The following is a 19,224-nucleotide window of genomic DNA, read 5'->3' on the forward strand; positions in this document are numbered from 1 at the left end:
TAAATAAGTAAAATAAACCACGTGATACTGAACATTTCTTTACCTTTTTAATCTTAAAAGTTAAAGAAAGTGAAATACAAAAAAACATTGAAACTGAAATTTGCCCTTTCTTTATTGGGCATGGCAGATAAATATTTATAAAATCCCTTTGAATTAAATATTCAGGATTTTTTTTTGAATGATGGTCGCGCCGTTTTTAACAGTGCTATTTAGTGACACCTACTGGTAAAAACAGAAATTACACGCGTGGCCGCCCTGATACATGAACGGGTCATTTTTATTTTTTCGGTGATGAAGAACTCCTCTATTCTTTTAGATTTAGTTTGCTTCTTTTATGTATTATTTATTATTTTTCTTTTTAGTGGGCATCTCTTCTGGCTGAAGACCTCTTTGTGTGTTCCACTATCCACAAAACACCAAGTCATCAAGTAACTATTTTAACCATGATGCTGATGCTTCCATTTTTCTGAGCTGTACATGTGAGACACACACACACACACACACGAATACACTATGAAGCAGTAAATAACACGATGTATTTTATTGATCTTACCAACCAATTTACAGAAAATGTCATTTTTAAACGCTGCTCAAATGCAGCATTTACATTCATATGTAACCACACGTGTTGCATTTGTTTTGATAAATATGGTTATAGAACAAATTGTCCATACTCCATCCTAAAACATGATTTAAGCAGCAATGTCATTTCCTATGAACTTCACACTTGGAATACAAACGGAATGTCCATCTCAAGACTTTTGTCACTAATTGTCACGTAGGTATTAACCTCCACGGAGGTTAAGAAATCATAAACAATACTGTTGACCAGTTCCGTGGCAATTACGAGATTGTCTATGATCTTCTCACATGCACTGTTGACATCTTCCATAGTTAGATCTGCAAACTGCTCAACAAAAAGCTTCAAGAAGAGTATAAATTCGGCATATTGTTCGTTGATGCTGGCCAAGGCAACATCAAAATAGTCAGTCTCAATTAAGTCAACAAGCTCCTGGGTTTTTTCAACAACATGTTTGAAGGTCTCGCCAAATTCCACTAACATGGTGTCAAGACTCTCCATCTTTTTCACAAAGTCCACCATTTTCTCAAACGCGATGGCCATGTCTTTTTTGACCGTTATCAAAAACTGGTTTGAAGCGAGTGCGTCGCCAACTGGCATTTTCAGGTTGACATTCATGATCATTTCAACAAAGGCATAATAGCAAAACTGCATATTAATGTATAGATTCTGAATGATCTTTTCCAGCATTACAGCAATGCTGCCGGTCACCTTTTTCAGCACCTCGGGGATGGTGGTGAGCTCGTCAGAACCAGGCAGCTTGAATTTGGTTTCTCTTAAGACCTTGACGGCAGCGTCGATGGAAGCTTGGACAGCTTTCTGGTACTGGACGACGGTGTTCCTGAAGAGGATTGACAGTTGGCTCGTTCGAGGGGTGTAGTTCACCATATGATCGTAGACCTCTCTGACGGCGGTGTCGGCGGCCGTCTTCAACTCTTCCACGAGCCTCTTGACCTGATACTTCTCAGCCAACAGTGTGACAGCAGACAGGATGGAGGGGATTCTCGTCTTCAGCTCAAACAACACGGTTGTGGGCACCTCCATGTTGTAAACGATCTGCAGTCTCACCCTTTTGCCATCTTTCATTGTTGATCTGATGCCTAAAATGTCGACATCGACCTCCGGAGCGGACTGTTGAGAAAAACATTCAATATTCACTTTCCCTTCATTTTCATGATTTCTCTCATTTTTGGTTGAATCAGAAAATGACATTGAAGATACTCACGAGATAACGACCATAGACTCTCACGGTCTTCTGGGATGGAACTCCGTTATTAACCTGAAGGCCGAGGAAGCCAGTGGTGGGGGAGGACACGGAGGCACTGATACCATCTCTACTGCCAGCATAACGGAGGCTCACGTCAGAGAATGAGGGGCTGGCGATGCCCACGTTTATAGTGTGTTGGGAGGAACTGGAAAAAACGAAAGCATTTGAAATCTGTTCACGTATGGATCGATGTAGGACCCCATTCAGGAAGTGCTGGAGAGCACATTTTACCTCAGGGCTTGGTTGAAGTCCACGCTCAGCTCAGAGTGTGTCAGGATGACCTTACTGATCAGGTTCTGAGCTTCATTTTCAAAGTTTGCCGTGGAAGAAACTACAAAAAAAAGTAATATTAAGTAAATTTTTGTCACCAATGGGAGATGTATTGAAGTGCACACACTCACCATCCATTAAATAATCCAGGAATTTGATATCAGAGCTTCCAGTGGACTTCAGGGTGACTTTGAAGACCGGAGCGTTGCCTTCAGCCACAGCTTCCAGGATTGTGGTGTAAACTGGGCTGGCAAACCTCATGCTGGTAGACGCCTTCTGCCCTCTGGATGCCAGGTCAGCAACAGTTTTCATGAGGAAGGTGAAGTCACCCATGCTACTCGGTTGACCAATATCGATCTCGATGTCGGCGGTGAGGAGCGAGGCACGGATGAAATGGATTTTAGCCTTGGCCAAATGGATGCCATTGGTCTTCATATTGAGCAGGTTTGCCTCGTTGTTACTAATATAATCCAGCATCACAGACAAGTGGCCAAGGGAGACTTCCACACCAAGATTCTCATTCACATCCATGCTGATGATTTTGGTGGGGCCTTGGTGAAGCTTGCCATCTGCAGTGATCTTAGAAGTGGCTTGCAAGCCCATATCATTCAAAGAGAGGTCCAGCACATTGTCAAGGACTCCAAACAGTACATAGTCTTCAAGTACTGTAGCGTTTAGGCTCGCCCTTGTAGCTGACTCCATGGAAACACGGTCAAGGGTTCCTTCCAGCTTCAAGCTATAGTGAGCATTGGCCTTTCCAACTGCCTTGATCACTGGGATGTTGAAATCTCCTTTAATGGTGAAAGTGGAGAGAGTATTTGCTTTGGTTCTGGTGTCTGCAACAAAATTTTGGGTGCCTTCGAGACTGAGTACAGGCAAGGCAATTTTTGCAACCGTAGTGACAGAGGCAGTGGTGTCGAAGGTCTCGGTGTTCACGCTGAAGGTGCCTTCATGAGTCCCTTCAATGTGATTATTTTCAAGGGAAACTGAATTGGCCAACATGAGTCCTCTCTTGGTGCTCAGACTACTGGTGCCATCAAGTTTGCCGTTTAGAAAGTCAAAACCAGAAGACGTGGTGCCTCTCAGGCGGATGATGAGGTCATCCTTGGTGTACATCGCAGCGATGACGTTGAGATTAACGATGGCAGACTTGAAGGACAGCTCTGTGGTGAGGTCACCAACAGACGGTATCTGAATCACGCCCATCACATCAGCCAGAGGGGCTTCCTGGCTTTTCTGGTATACAACCTTGGCATCTATGTTCACCACCTGCTCAGTGGTTCCCAAAATATTCCTCAGTCCGGTCTGCTCAAACACATTCAGATCGGACACAGATGGGGTACGGAAGTCAACGAAAGGCAAGTCAAAATTAGGAATGTTAATGGGGGTTCTCAGGAAGTCAAGATCAGCCTCGCTTTCCATAACTACAAAGACGCCGGCCTGATTTTCATTATTGTCAACGGTGAAGTTGTAGAAAGCTTTGTACTGGTTTAGACTCAGCAGAGCTAGAGTGTTCACCTGCTGGTTGCCAGGTTTGAAAATGGCTGTGTAATCATTCTGCAGGTCCACCTTAGTGGCCACATTCTCGAAAGCCCTGAACTTGGCATTTCCTTTGTTTTGGAATTCAAAGACCAACTCAAAAGGCTGTAGTGCAAAATTGAGTTCGTTGGAAAGGAATCCGGTGAAGTCGCCAATGAGTTCTGTGTGATGACTTGCTTTTATATCGACCTTCATATCATAAATTCTACCTTGGCCAGAAACCTCCAAAAGACTGTTCTTGATGATGGGTCCGTCTGCCTGGTTACGGATGTTAAACTTGAAGTATCGGAGGGTTCCCAATTCAGCAGAAACTTGTTGTTTCATATTTAGGAGAGTGGAATCTGTATCACCAGAGAAAGTTACAGTGACAACACTGGGAGTCAGTGACAAATGCAAGGTACTCTTGTGGCCACCGTTGTGAGCATTGAACTTGCCCTTGGCTAAATTGTCCACTGTCAGACGCACACTGTGTGCGTTCTGACGAACAATTGTCTTTTGAGTTACAACCACCTCGTTTCTGACGTCAAACAGAGGAAGGTTCAGCAAATGGTCGTAGCTGGTCTCCAGAGACCCCGACATTCCTTCTTCCATAGCAATAAAGGCTGTGTTCATGAAAACACCGGAGTATGGTGAGGTATTGACCTTCACAGAAGTTTTGGCTTGGGCCTGAGCGGATAGACCATAGAGAGACACAGATGCTTGATGGTCAACACCAAGAACTTGATTATTCAACTTCAACATCTCTGCCAAGACGATGCGACTCATTTTGGGGATGGCGATGCGAGCAGATGTGTCAAGTTTGTAATTTAGAAGATCAAAAGTCTGGGATGTAGCCTGGGATGTTAGGAATGCTGTGAATGAAGGTGTTGTTTCACTCTCCGTTGTGTTCTGGAACTCAGCAGCTGTCTTGACACTGTAGATGGGAGTCTGGACTTTGAATTCACCGTAGAGTTTGCCAAAGCAAGGAAGCAGGATCTCATGAGGAATTGTGGGGAACTTCATTTCAGGAACCTGAAGAGACTTGACAAGTTTTTCTACTGGAAATGGCGGGATGATTGGAAAAAAGAATTCAGGAGGAGGGATTTCAGGGAAGGATACTGCAGGCATGGGGGGAAGAAAATTCATGGTCAGGTCTCCAAAGAAAGCATCCATGTCAGGCATTCCAATCTCAAAGTTCACAAAGAAGTCAATAATTTGAATTAATGTGTTCCTGATGTCATCGATGGAAACTGTTGTGGCCTCCACTGTGTAGTAGTTCAGAATTGTGAATGTAGGAATGTCCAGCTGTGCCGGGATTTCAAGTTCTCCAAGCTCACCCATGCTAAACTTCCACGAGGGCAAAACAAGATCAGTGAAGGGGACGATGAAGGACGGCACGTTCACCTCGCCTTTCCTCACTTCAGCACTGATCCCACTAATGATTTGCTGGATCTCCCTGGTGAGTTTTTGACGAGGGATCATCATAAACTCAAGATTAATCTTGATCGCATCAGTGATGAATTCTATGAAATCCCGATAGAAATTGCTAACAGTCTTGAGCAAAATGGGAATTGTACTTTTGGCATCAAAGGCTGCGATTTTCTGTTTTGCAAGCTCAGCAAAGTTACGAAGGTTCTCAAACACCAGCTGGTCCATGAGATCCTTCACAGACATAACAATCTCTGCCACTTTGATTTCTTGTAAGCGTTCCACAATAACCCTCCAGGAGAGCAAGACTTGGTTGACAAAATTCCTTGTTGCTTCAAGTTTCTGGGGGATTTGCAGAGTCCTGATCAGGTTGTTGACGTAATTTGTATATTCATAAATAAATTCATTAGCATATCTGACGAAGTCGTTGTATTGCACAGACTTAAGTGTATCCACAGTAGCTTCAATATTCTGATTCAACTTCTGAATGATATATTTCATTTCAGTCGATTTCAAATAGTTGATCATGTGCCTGAAGGCGTCCATAAAACTGCCGGGAATGTTAGCATCCTTCACCATCCTCAATACAGTTCTCATTGTTTCTTCAATTTGGTACTGCTTGATGAGCTCCACTGCACTTTGTAAGATAACTTGAACTTTTTTGTCAGCTTCAAACTTCACAATCATTTCTCTTATTTGGCCATATCCTGTTGAGATTTTACCAATGATGTTGAACTCCTCGACAATTCCGAGGAAATAATCTCTTACATTAATAAAAGTCTTAAATGGAAGGCTATCAATCATTTCATCAGTCATAAGATGGAAAAGAGCGAACACTAAGTTAGCCATTTGTCGACATACTCGAGCATTTTCCTCACTTCCAACGTTTTCAACAAGGTGCTTCAAATCGTTCAAGAATATGCTAAAGCTACGCTTGAAATCATACCTGGCATCAATATTGTAGAGGAATTGCATTCTGGTTCCCTTGAACTGTTCCAAGTCAATGTCCTGAATCATCTTTATCATGGTATCAAGTGCAGATAATATCTTAGCTTGGATGTCGTACTTCTCGTTAATGACATTCAGGACTTCACCAATCTTCAGAATAATGGTTTCAGGGATAGCACGACTGGCAAGATCCTTCAGCATAGAAGCAAAATTCTGGATTTCCAACTTAATATCTACGTACACCTTCTCAACAGTGGCCTGCAGCTTTCTCAAAAAGGCTTCCATATCCTCCGTGGAGAACGTGTACTTTTGAGGAAACTGATCAAAGATATGGCTCATCTGAGCCAGCAAGCCCCCAATGTTGATTTGAGAAATGAAACCAGTTAATTGGTCTGGAAGAGCCTCTAGTTTGGCTAATATGTCCGTATTGTTGATGCAATCTTGCAGAGCCTCTGCAATACTCACAAATAAGCCCTTGATAGTTTCCAAGAAGACAGGAAGGTTTTCCATCAGAGGTAGCTGAATCACATGGCTGTTTGTGTTCTTGTCATACTTGACAAAGCCCGAGATGGCAAATTCCTGGTTTTCGGTAGATTCCATGTTGAAAACATCTGTAAAGATGACGCTGGAAGCCTCAATTCCCGCTCTCTCTGCCATGTTGTAAACACTGAAGTGCTGAACAAAAGCATGCTCGTTCACTTTAGTTTTCATTCTGATGTTGGTCTTCTGTTCTTGAAGAGACACAGCATTATCAATTTTGTTGTCAAATGTGGTCTCAAGGGCAAATCCGTTGTCTAGTTGCTGAGATAGTGATGCTCTACATTCATGTGTGCTTGCAAAAGCCAAAGGTTGTGCTTTCATCAGAAACTTGCTATAGAGCTGGCCACTGTGCTTGCCATACATCGTCACATCTCCATCGGCATTGATAATGGCATCGAGGTTGATATCAAAAGGCACAGCGCTGCAGCGGATGGTGTGGTCGTACTGCATCGGCTGGGAGTGGAAGCGGAAATCACTGGTGATCTTGGCAGCAAGACCAATCACATCGAGCTCGTTGGTGTGGGTTATGTGAGTTCCAAAGAGTTTCCCGGTGGTGCTGCACTTAAAGTTACCAGTCATGTCAGCGTAACTGACCTGATACACGTGCTTGATTTCTTCCAGGTCATAGCCGGCTTTCACAAAGCCCATCAGATCCATTTTGTTTGGCTCTACCTTCAGCTGAGCCTCATTAATAAAATGAATCATCCAAATGCTTAGTTTGTTGGCAAAAGCTGCAGATGCGGAGTAAGGTTTCATGTTGAGCCTGACGTTATGAGCATAGACGGGAATCTTACGTGCAGTGATTTCTGCCATTGAGCTGAAATCAAGACTGGTGAGCGTAATGGTGAGATTGTTGACATTATCAAACTTCTTGTCATCCATTTCGGCCATGTTGGTGATGGACAGAGTAGCCCTTGAAGCATCAAACCCAGCATCGAAGGCGTTCTCCAGTGCCAGGGGGCTGAGCAGCTTGTTTGTTCCTTTTATCAGCAGACCATCCTTGTTCATCTTTACAGTAGCTTTGTGAGTGGCCTCGTTCTCTGAGACCTTGACAATGCCGTCGCTGTTTACAACCAGACCATTTACATCAAGACCAGCAGAAATGAGATGATAGGCGCGGTTCTCAAAATGGTCTGCATCGGTTTCCATCTTCATGCTAATTTCGCCGGCACCAGCGGAAGCTTCAGCCTGGTTGCGGATTTTCATTCCAAGAGCGACGGCATTGGCGTCGTGTTTAAAGGACAGCTTGTTATCTTTGTAGGAAAGCTCAGCAAAGTGCATTAGGACATCGTTGAAAGCCTTGGTGTTAGATACGACTGACATTTCCCCTTTAGCAATGGTGGCTGTAAATGTGTTACTGGCCTGCATGATGTTGGAGTCCAGTTGGAGATTAGAAGTGATCATTGTCTCTCTTGCGAATGGGGAGATGGTGAAGGACTGGTCTAATGAAGCCTCCCCATACATGGGTCCAGTCATGATCACTCCTTTAACGTAGTTCTCAGCAGTGAGTTGTCCAGTCCGAATTCCGGTCTGGCAGTTGTGCTCCACATTAAAATTGAGACCAAGTGGGCTTTTGGCTTCAACCTTGTGTTCTGATCGCAAATAAATCTTGTCCCTGACTGATACATCCTCAGTAATGACAAAGGTTGCTTCCACAAATTTATGGACCACTGAGCTTTGAAGCTGAACCTTGATGGAATCAGCAGTGGCCAACATTCCAGAACCTACAGAAAGCAAAAAGCAGGGAATAATCAAGTAAAACTTCTGCAGTACGACTGCCATTTAATGTAACTTTGGGTCACTGCAAGCTCAAATTAAATTACATTGATTCACATTAGTCGAAACCAAAAAAGGAAAATCCACATACCTTCGAGCTTTACTGACAGGATGTCGAGCGGGGATGTTCCTTTCACATCAAACTTAGCTGCGTAGCTAGGTGTGTTCTCAAACTCTTTGCCAGCAGACACTGAGGCCTCTATGTCATACAGGTTGCTCTTCAGTAAAGCTGAAACTTCAGCCTTGCCGAAAAGTGGAATTGACAGCGTAACCATCTTTGGTACCACAAAACGGGGAATGGGAACCTCCATGGAGACAATTTCCAACCCAAACTCAGGTAGAGACACCTTCGGAGTGCTCAAAAATGGTGGGAAGCGAAGCTCATCTGCTGACTTTCCTCCAAAAGGAAGAGGGATGGTAAAGGTGTAGCGCTCATTGTTGAAGTGGTAGACAGCCTCGCTCTCACTGTCACAAAGAGAAAAGGCAAATCCTAAATTAAAAATAATAAAAATATTTACGTGATCAAAAGCTCTCATGACAGACAATCAAGTGTACATTTGCCAATCAAATGTTATTTAAAAAAAAAACAGTGTTATTTTTATGAATTATTATATAAAATTATTTAAGACTGGCTCAAAAAGCACCTGCATCAAGATGCACTTACGTATTGATGAAAAGCGTCTCTGGCAGTGAGATCTCCGGCATATCAGGTACCCTGAAGTGTTGAATGTAAGGGAAATAGGCACCATTCTTTTCCATGTAGTTATTTGCTGCCTACAAACAATAAACAATCAACGGTTAAAGCACACTGACACGTCACACCAAAACATCTTTTATTTAAACCAAGCTACACACCTCTGCAAAGTTCTTGAAGACATGGCGGACCTTCACGTCAGTCTCCCCCACCTGCAGGTCCAAAATTTCATTTCCATACTTCTCAAACATTTCAGAAGTTGGGAAATTGGAGGTGTCAGTGTTCATATCAGACTTGAACTCAGCCTTGATCTTGCTGTCCTCTGTGGCAATAGAATAGAATAGAATAGAATAGAATAGAATAGAATAGACAGTTAATGTTAAAATGTTTCTTTCAAAATTTCTTGCTTGCCTATATAGCATCCTACACATTGTGTACACTCCTAACACATTCGAGCCACCCTCTAGTTATACTGTTTTGTCTTGTATCTCTATAAAAAGCTAATGACTCAAGCATATTGTGAATCCTTCTAAAATGTAAATGACAACCACATTACCATATTTCAGGCTGATTTTCTGCTCAGAGGTGACATCCATGACCTTGACTTCACTCTGAAGCTCCAGTTCCAATTCTTGTCCACGCTCCATTTTTGCCGTTAGGGTGGCATCAACATCGACGGAGGGGACAAGCAATTGGACCTGCAGCATTCCCTTCTTCGTGGCCTTCAGACTGAGAGAAAAATTCTTGAGTGTACTCTCAATTCATGTTTGCGCATTGGGAATGTTGGTGTTTACTTACTTGGCACGGGCCACCAGAGAGAGCTGTGGGATGTTCTTGTTCACAAAGTCAAGAGTGATGGAGTGAGTTCCTTTGCCTTTTGTGTTTCCATCAATTACACCCATTCTGACTCCAGCTTCCACATCATAGTCGGGGATCTGAATGTCAGCCGTGACAACGTTCTTCTTTCTGTTGTATTTCATGACCGCTCTGGCTTCAGTAGGATCCACACCTGTTGGGAGACAATAAGAGAAACCTTCAGAAAATCTCAAATTCATTCCAAATTGAGCTGTGAATTAAAAGGGCTTTAGAAGTGTGCAGGTTACCTTCAGCCCTCAGAACGAATTTGACAGAGTCAACCTTGTGTCGACCATCGTCTCCCTCCCTGAGCAGCTCATAGCCGATGGTGGCTGTGTATTCAGTGACTTCACCAGTGGGGTGGAGCTCCATAACAAACCTGATTCGACAGGTTAGTTACGGCTAGTTAGCTGAGATTAAAAGGTAACGTGTTATTAAAAGCGCGAATCTTACTCACTTGCTGTCTCCAGTGAAGGGGAAGTAGGGAGCACTTTCGTGTGAGGATGCATCAACATACTCCATTGAGGTGCAGGATCTCATTCCAGCAAAGACGGGAGTGCATTTGTTATTAACAACCATGTCCATCACCATTGGGGACATGGTCGTCATTTGAGATCCAGTTAATGCCACCATGTTGTTTCTAAATTGACAATATAGAAAACGGTCAAATGTAACCTTTGTTGTTTAAATTGATGAATCCAAAATCTAGAATCCTCTCATAGATTTTGTGCAGGGCAAAAGGTAATCTACTATAATCCCTATACTACTGTATATATACTATATTCTATAATCTTTCATCCCAATGCCTTCTCAAATATCTGCACTGGATTCAATTCCTTTGTTTTTGTACCATAGACTGTGAAAACACATAAGCATCAAATAATTCTCCTTGGACTTACGTGATTTTGAAGAGTTTTGTTGGGTTGCTTGGAGCCGGGACAGTCAGCTTGACACCGTTCTGTTCCATGGAGATCTTAGCACGGAGTCCACTCTCATGGAAAATGTTGGTGTACATCTCCAAGCCAGAGTTGACATATTCAGGGATGTGGGCACCCACATGAGTTACAAACTCCACCCCAGCAGATGGCAGGAAGCTGACTTCGCCCTATTTAAGCACAAAATACATTGGTGACTTACATCTATATAGGTGTGACTAACCATTCATATTTGGCCCGTGAGATAGAATTCTGGGAAATAATTAATTCTAATTACCATGTCACGAGTAATCTTGAGTCCACCCTTGATGCCTGGGGTGAAGGTACCAGACAATGCAATCCTCAAAGGCATACCAGTGACAGTCGGGAGGAAGAATTCATTGTCCATGAAGATGTAGTGGGCAAAGATTGTGTTGTCAGTTTTGGTCATCAGTGCTTTAATCAGCTGTGACAGGCAACAATACCCATAAAGGTGTTAAATAAGTCATTTCTGCATAAATGATTCGCATCGATGTGTGGAAAAAGAAACCTTGTAATTACATCAGTTTGGAACATCTTGAACATGCTGCCAACCATCACGGCGGCAGTGTTCGCCACCCCTTCCATGTCGGTGGTCGTCAGATAGCCCAATTCGTTTCCCAAAAGCCTCAGATAAACCATTGCCTCCGGAGACTGCGCCATCTTCAGCTCACTCACAAGTTTGTTTACATTTTCTCCAATGTCCCGCATGAAGTTCTGGGAGCCAAGAACATTTATGAAGGTCCAGCGATCACAACAGTTTTGAAGCACATTATCTTTGGATCACTGTTGGAAAACATGCTGCTGTGCAGTGCGTACCTGGGCGTTGATCCTGTCCCTCTTCTGGGTGGGCATCACGTTCTTCAGGATCTCACTGATTCTCTGGGGCATGTTGTCGGACATGTAGTACATAGTCTTCATCGTGGTGTCAGGGAAGAAACCGTTCTTTCCAAACAGGGCTTCTACAGTTGGTTCAAACCCTTTACCGTCTATGCCAATCTGTCATGGTCACAATGCTCAGTCACTACAGGGCTTGCTTGAACATATCATGGTCTCCAGTGTAGCGTTAAACAGTGGAAATGTTTACCTCCAGCATATCGATGTCAAAGCCAAACGCCTTCAGGGTCATTTCAAGCATAACTTCCTTGGGCAGGAAGCTGTCCCCCTCAAAGATCATGTTGCCCTCCACTGAGCCCATTTTGTAGTTCCGGGAAAACTTAGTTGGGTGAATAATGGGGCTGATCTCATTAACTAGCAGAAGATTTCTAATCTTATGTCTTAATCTGAGACCAAGAAAAATGGAAATGGAGCAACAGATCAGATCCACATTACCAAAAACAAAGAAACATGCAAACAACTGCTACTGAATCTAACGTACTCCTTTTTCTCTGGCTCAGTTGAGGACACAATGTTGCTAAGGTGGGACTCCACATAACTTCTGAATTGTGGGTTCTCCTCTGTGCCTAAGACGCTCAGCAGTGGGCCAAGCTCAGTCGGCCGGAAGTCCTTCATAAGCATCAGATAGGCAGCGACACGTTTCTGCACGGGGCTGCTGCTGTCCATCAGCACCCGCAGGAGAGCCCCCCTGGCCTGTCACCATACCACACCAACACATAAGCAACACAGTAGAAGGACATTATCAAGCTACAAACACTTAAAGCGACTCGCCTCTTCAGGAACAAGGGTCAGCCTGTACGCTTGAATCGCAGCCTGCTGCACAAGAGGATCCACTGCAGGATGGTTCACACACTCCAGGACAGCAATTCGGAGAGCAGGACTGGCAGGGATCACAGCTGGAGCCATGTTCCCAATCACCTGCAATCAAATCAAGACATGCATCTATCCTATTGGCAACAACAAAACAATTTTAGCATATCATCTACTACATTCAAATTTGCATCATACTTTAGATTTTTGAAGGCTGGAAGAGCTCTACTAAGATTTTAAAACCAAGCTATTTAATTAATAAAGATTCTCTGTACCCGCAGTGTCATGAAAGTGTTGTCCTTGTCCCCAGTGCAGTCGCCCAACTGGGCCGCCATGAATTCGGCAACAGAGTGAATCTCAGGAATCAGCTTTTCTTCAGCATTGTAAAACCTGCAGGATGTGTTTGAAGTTGCTGTGACATCATACAGGGGAATGTTCAAGCGATCAGTCCTCATTCAGCTTTTTAACCCCACTCACCTCTTGACGACGTTGCTCAGCGCATACATGATGGGTTTGCTACGCTTGTACTTGGCCATCTCCAGCATGTCGCTGATCAGAAGCGCGGAGGGATTAGACATAAAACCCATGGCAAAAACGCCGGCGTCCACCTCCAGGGAAGAACCGTCAAAAGTTCTGAGGATCTGCATGATGGCGCTGCTGCACTCGGGGGTTCCGCACTGGGCAAGAACCTGGTAGGTGAGAACACGGGACACGGCGATGGCCTCGGGGATGGCCGATCTCAGGGTCTCGGCTCTCAACCCACGGACCACAGTGATGAGTCTGTGGAAGAGGTGGGCCCTCTTCTCTCCGTTGGTCTGATCTAGTTCAGCCAGCTCTCTCAGCAGGCTCAGAGCAGCATCTTTGTTCTGGACAGTGCTCTTACCCTCAACTGCTTCCATGTGAAGCCCCTTCTCAATGCCACCTATGAAACAGATGCAACTCTATTAAAGAATTTAAGATACATTTAGGGATCATTCCACTCTACCTATTAAATAAAGACTTTACTGTGATAGAAGATTCTGTCATTATGAGGGGAAACCTTAACCAGTATCAGCTCTTGTGTTCCGACACTGGTAACTCCATATTCTTTGCTGTGGATGAAGAAAGAAAGAAAGTGTTTCTTTAAAACTGAGCCTTTCCACACATTTAAGTTTCATTGATTGAGTAGACATTGACTTACTTGTAGGAGAAGGGGACAAGGATGTGTTTCTCGGTGCAAGAGACAGACGTCATGTGCTTCTTCTTATCGTCAAACTTGTAGTTGCAGCTCTGTGAGCTTCTGATCAGCTGGGCAAGAGGATAGTGCTGGCAAACAATGACAGGAGTTCTCGGTGACTCTTTTCTGAATTGAAGCAACTTTCACAGCTTAATTTATTCATGAAGTCACAGAAGATATTTTTTACCATTCCAGAGATGAGCGCCAGGGGACTGGTGTGGTCTCGAATGGGGACGAATTGGTCACATTCAGACAAATCCCTGTTGAGGCTAATGTCTGTTGCAATGCTCCCTCTGCTGTTGACGATGTACTGGGTCTGACACTTGCCATGGATGGTGGGCTAAGATCGGTGAACGGAGGAGAACTTTTAGGAATCAGTTATTAAAGGTGGTGCTGAAAGGTTGTTTTATTTTTAAGCACCATCTCCTTGTTCATTTCTTCTTCCAGCAGAGGCACAGCCAGGGCAGAGATAATTCCCCTTTTGATGTTCAGGGTGGTTGTTGTCTCTCCTTCCTCAGGGTACAGTTTCACGTCGTACATGCCGTCAACCACAACCTTTAGGGGATATCTGAAAACCACCACATGGATTTTTATTTTTGTTTTTTATCTAAGACCCCTAAAATAAAAGCTCATCAGAATAAGTTGAGAGATATCACACTACCTCTCCATGTCAGCAGCAAAGACGTCAGACGTGGGTGCAGGTCCAAACACATGGTTGCCCTCCAAGTCCACGTCAATCACCTCATTCAGCTGACAGCCCGTGGTGTGGACGATGAAGCTACATGCCTGAGGTACTTCAATTTCAACCTGCGTCAGACAATGTCAGCTTTATCTTACGGTCTGTCAATTACACGCCAGCCTACAATGATTCCTTTCGAACCATGCAAGAGGCCCCGGGTCCATTCTTGACAGTCGAGGCTCCATTGATGCCATTCAGGGATTGAGCTTCGTATCTGTATTGATACCTGTGAAGGGTCTTGTATCTCCTGGCCACTGAAAGTCACATTTAAGCGTTAAGAAAGCGTGTGAGCTGAACAACGCAAATGAGCCATTTTATTAGCAAAATCACGGAATCTACTTTGGTGTAACTTACGCAGGCACGTTGGCTGATCGTCTTGGGCAACTGTTTTAAAAAAACAACAACTTATTTTATCATTTCTGGATTTTATTTAGAGTCTTAAGTGTGATTTTGACAATAACAATTCAGATTGATTAACAAAAAAACCCCCAACGGTTTAACGATTTAAATTTGATAAATTTGCTGAATAAAACTTGCTGTCAGAACTCACGGGCCAAGGCTGAGGTGCTGAGGAGCAGCAAAAGGCAGAGCTTTGGGTCCCCCATCACGGACAAAGCTCTCTCCCTTAAAGTTGGCGAGTACTCAGATGAGACTACAATTTGACCTCAGCTCAGGACTTTTATAGCTTCAGCTGGATTTTGCCAGAGGGGCTGGGACACCACTTTAGAACGTTCAAAGTCCACCCCGACCTCCTGTGTGGAGGGACAAAGGCAAAAGGTTTAAAGGATCCCCACCAACAGAATGTGGTCTTCCAGATACATTAAAGGCGCAGAAATATGAGATTTCAGCACAGAACAATGTTCATTTTTCAGGTAAAGTAAAGGTTGTCAATGTGAGCTCTCTGTGTCTACAGCCCAGATGGACCAGTCGGTCCCCAGGAGGAGGTGTTTATGTAATCATATATCTGGACTACAGGGAAAAGATAAATCAGGGTCATTATCTGGGAGAATTCGGTCAATGATAGACGCCCTTAATGACCAGTGAGTGATCAAGACATGATCACAACACAAAGTCCCTCCGTGTGATAAACTTATCAGCTCTTTAAAACGCGGTTGGTACTCACCAGCAAGAAAACCAGCAGCTTTGAGTTACTACATTTTCACCGTCTGTTGAGCACTGAATTAGTTTATTAGTGCTTTCCAGATCACTCCAATCATTATGCCAGTGCTTTATAATGAAAATATAATCAAAATCACCGATCTAAAGTTCCAATACTCACGATTAGAAATGGCTCCTGGTGCTTCTTCAGCTACCACCGCCTCGAGTCAAAAACATGTACCAAATTTCGATAGGGGTCAGATGTTGAACTTTGATCAGCAAAGATTCAAAGGTAGAGTTTGTTTATATGTATTAACGTTGTGTCATGTTCCATGAGAGCAGCTTTTTTCCCTGCACAGTACTGATGTTTGCAGGACAAACATAAAGTCCAAAGGGAGCTTTTTTGGCCTTTTACTGATGTCCCCATCAAGTATTTGATCATCTGCTTTTTCCTGTAGATTGGTTCCAGCCTAATACATTTTTGGACTGAATCTCTAGATGTGGATCACCTGAGCCCCTGTGGGTGGGCTGGTAGATCTACTCCAACATCTGGGCACCCAAAGCATCATGCTGCAGGCTTAAGAGTTTGTAGTGATTAAGTAACACGTATCGAAGTGCTGAATGTGGAAAAAGAGTGACCTCTGTAGCCGTTCACAGGAGATCGATACCTGCGGGACGGCTGTAGGCCCTTTTTGCCTCCTTAATCACTGAGTCATGTCAAACCGTGAATAATGAAATGCTTTCATTTATTGACACCAGTATAAAAGCACTTCTATCTATTTTCTGGGTGTCTGTGAGGTAAAAGGGGTGACGGGGTGCAGATGTTCTCAGCTGTATGCTTTGTGCTGCCTTATCAGTGGTTATCTGTAGACTTCTAACTCTCCAGATTGGAAGAGCAGTTCACTGAAACTGCAAACATAAGTTTCCAGTGCTGCCGAACGTTAGGCAAGATGCTCAGAATTGATTTGCTGAACAAAGTCTGATCACCTCGACTGTCTTGCGCCGCAGTCCTGTAATAAAAGATAAGGTTTGGCTTCGCCTGGTTATAGGTACTCTATCTCATCTCCATTCCTGGAAAGATCCAGCAGCCCAGACGTTAGGCTGATTGGAATGAAAACTATTCATTTGCCTCTTCAGCGCAGTTCTGCCACACACAGAAGCTGCCCTCTGCTCCATTTTAGCTGATTTCCATTCTTTTTGAATACTCATTAACATAGATTTGCACCATTGCCAGCGTCGCAGTCATTAATGCAAATGAGGGATATTTGTCGGTATGAAGTGAAACACTGGATCCTACTTCAGATTTTTTTGTTGATTGCAGAAAGGCCGTTACACTAACCCAAGTTTATGCATGCATGCAACAGAAAATTAATGTTTAAGGAAGTCTGGATGAGCAGGTAGTCCTCCACTCAGAGTGACATTAGCACTCTAAAGCGCGATCTACATTTGTCTTTAGAGTTCTTAAACATAAGAAATCATGTTGTGGTTAGTGGGAGAAAGGCTTTATGGTCACATAATAGTCAGGGTTTATAGAAGGATGATAGCGATGTGATAAGGGCAGCCAGTGGAAGGTACTTTTCCTGTCTTCTTTGCTGTGTCTAGACTTCCGCTAATTGATTATACGTGTGTGTGTGCAGAGTGTCTGCTGTTTGCAACAAACCTTTACAAACCTCCTCCTGACATCTTCCCAGGACCGAGCCTGGACCCAAAGCTCCACAGCCTCTGGAACGCTGTCTGCCACATCCAAATCATTTATACTCAGCCATAAACACAGATGGAGAGTTCATGTTGGCAGCCACCGTCTTCGGTTTCTTTCTGGAGGAGGCGATTAAATGTGGGCGACTGAGGGAACGCACACTTGCTGCATCCACAGCGATGCTACAGATCGCCAGGGCCGAGGGTAACAACCCAGCTTCAGATAAGACCAGAACTAGTGCAGCACTTAAACTGAACAAACACTGGAAGACAAAAATGTCTACGAACAGTTAACTCAACAGTATCTGATTCACCTGTATTATCTCTTGATCTGGAACATTCGATGAAAGTCTGCTCAACCTCGCTACTATCAGTGTGGTGTAATAAAAAGTGAAACAGTAGAAATATGATAAGAAAGTTACAGAACACTGGGCTAATGTGTGTCTCCATACATCCCATCCAGCTGTCGGATACATTTGATTAATAGTGGATTATTTCCCATGACATTCACATTATCGATCCCTTTCCATATCAAATTGATAGAAATGAATGAAAATGTATTTAAAAGGACGGGAGGGAAAAGGGTACGAAGTTAAATAATTTCAAAGGCATTATTGCGCAATGTCCCGGGGTGTCCTGGAGAGTTTTAGAAATAAGATTCCGTTTCCTGACGATTCAAAGTGTAAATTCTGTTCAGTTAGGGCTTTTCTTTTTGGCCCATCTGTTCAGTAACTATCGATCGAAATCTATAGAGTGGGGCAACGCCCCCTGTTCTCTAATAGAGGCAGCCATATGTCAATGTTGCACAATTACTGCGGAACCAACCAGACCCACGAAAGAACCAGCAAACTGACTCGTGAAAGAGCGGCGCACCCCCTAGTGGCTTCGGATGTCTCTGCAGGTTAAACCTCCCTATAATAATAATACAAAACTATAATAAACTAACTAAAGCGGAAGAATGAAGGCAATAGTAGCTCACTTTACTGTAAAAACAACAAAAACGCCCAATAAAGGTTGATACATTTAATTTGATTTAAACGACTGAGCAGTGTTTTTTGCAGCAACACATTAGTAACGTTATACTGCATTATAACCGTGCCTCCTGTCTGCTCTCCACACTCTTATGTAGTAATAAACACTCTGTGTGCTTAGAAACAGGTGTCAGGCTTCAGCACACACACACGCACACACACACCCACACACACACACACACACACACACACACACACACACACACACACACACACACACACACACACACAGAGTTAATAATTCATCCACTGACTGAAACGCTGACATGGACACCGTTGAAGAGGAGAATTTCTCGTCATTGGCGCTGATGGATGTGCGCGGACGACCTGCAGAGGGATGATGGTGACAATGAAGTTCTTCTCAAGCATACCAACGACATCTGAGCCACGGCTGGGAACCATTCTTTTTTTTGTTTGTTTGTTTTTGTTATAAATATGGTTTTACTGACAGGGCAGGAGATAATAAAAATAGGGGAAATAATGCATCTGTATAACAGACACAGACCACCTTTGTCAGGGACCGCTTAGAAGGATACAACAGTGGCAGTGATGCTAAGAACAAAACAGAGACTCATTTTGAAATAAACTGGGAGTTTCTTTTAATATTAACCGTTTATTTTAGATACGGTGCTATTTATAGCGTCCAGAGACAATTTTCCACGGGACATTAGAACAGTTTCTGCGCTGGTCGCGCTGAATGTGGACGAACCCATCCCCAGTACGGGGGTGTTTAAACCTAGACAACAACTAAATGCAAAGAACTGCTATGTTTACCAAAAGCCCGATTTTCGCAGATAAACACGTCTCTGGTAGTTTACAAGCTCATAAAACATATGCGCTTTTCTCCGAAGTGTGTGCAATCCTTCTTTAAAAATAATTCACCCCTCGTTTCTAACTTGGACCGGTCGA

At 43.6% G+C, this 19,224-nt stretch overlaps 1 protein-coding gene across 2 annotated transcripts; it reads right to left on the reverse strand.

Annotated features, from left to right (window-relative positions):
• Positions 1 to 517: 517 nt before the first annotated feature.
• Positions 518 to 15,893, reverse strand: apobb.1 (apolipoprotein Bb, tandem duplicate 1). Of its 2 annotated transcripts, none has more exons than XM_029849202.1 (29): positions 15,771 to 15,893; positions 15,042 to 15,243; positions 14,846 to 14,875; positions 14,633 to 14,745; positions 14,414 to 14,559; positions 14,173 to 14,320; positions 13,940 to 14,092; positions 13,717 to 13,841; positions 13,542 to 13,627; positions 13,014 to 13,458; positions 12,812 to 12,926; positions 12,498 to 12,644; positions 12,208 to 12,419; positions 11,917 to 12,112; positions 11,649 to 11,828; positions 11,352 to 11,546; positions 11,089 to 11,256; positions 10,776 to 10,981; positions 10,334 to 10,516; positions 10,125 to 10,255; positions 9,820 to 10,030; positions 9,578 to 9,750; positions 9,183 to 9,343; positions 8,992 to 9,101; positions 8,419 to 8,792; positions 2,249 to 8,275; positions 2,079 to 2,178; positions 1,806 to 1,992; positions 518 to 1,711 (listed from the first exon to the last, which is right to left on the reverse strand). In XM_029849202.1, exons 2-29 carry the CDS (start codon positions 15,094 to 15,096, stop codon positions 722 to 724), a joined length of 11,367 nt encoding a protein of 3,788 aa, XP_029705062.1. In that variant the 5' UTR covers positions 15,097 to 15,243; positions 15,771 to 15,893; the 3' UTR covers positions 518 to 721. The 2 variants fall into 2 exon arrangements, with proteins under 2 accessions (XP_029705062.1, XP_029705063.1); XM_029849203.1 differs by lacking the exon at positions 15,771 to 15,893 and adding an exon at positions 15,615 to 15,745.
• Positions 15,894 to 19,224: the final 3,331 nt, after the last annotated feature.

Source organism: Takifugu rubripes, chromosome 16 (assembly GCF_901000725.2).
Source record: "Takifugu rubripes chromosome 16, fTakRub1.2, whole genome shotgun sequence".
NCBI classification, from domain to species: domain Eukaryota; kingdom Metazoa; phylum Chordata; class Actinopteri; order Tetraodontiformes; family Tetraodontidae; genus Takifugu; species Takifugu rubripes.

Coding starts and splice junctions, on each gene's coding strand:
- apobb.1 (XM_029849202.1), bottom strand. CDS start 15,096: ATGGGGGACCCAAAGCTCTGCCTTTTGCTGCTCCTCAGCACCTCAGCC. Junction 14,560..14,632: donor GACCCGGGGCCTCTTGCATG/GTTCGAAAGGAA, acceptor TGTCTGACGCAG/GTTGAAATTGAAGTACCTCA. Junction 9,102..9,182: donor TCTTCAAGAACTTTGCAGAG/GTGTGTAGCTTG, acceptor TATTGTTTGTAG/GCAGCAAATAACTACATGGA.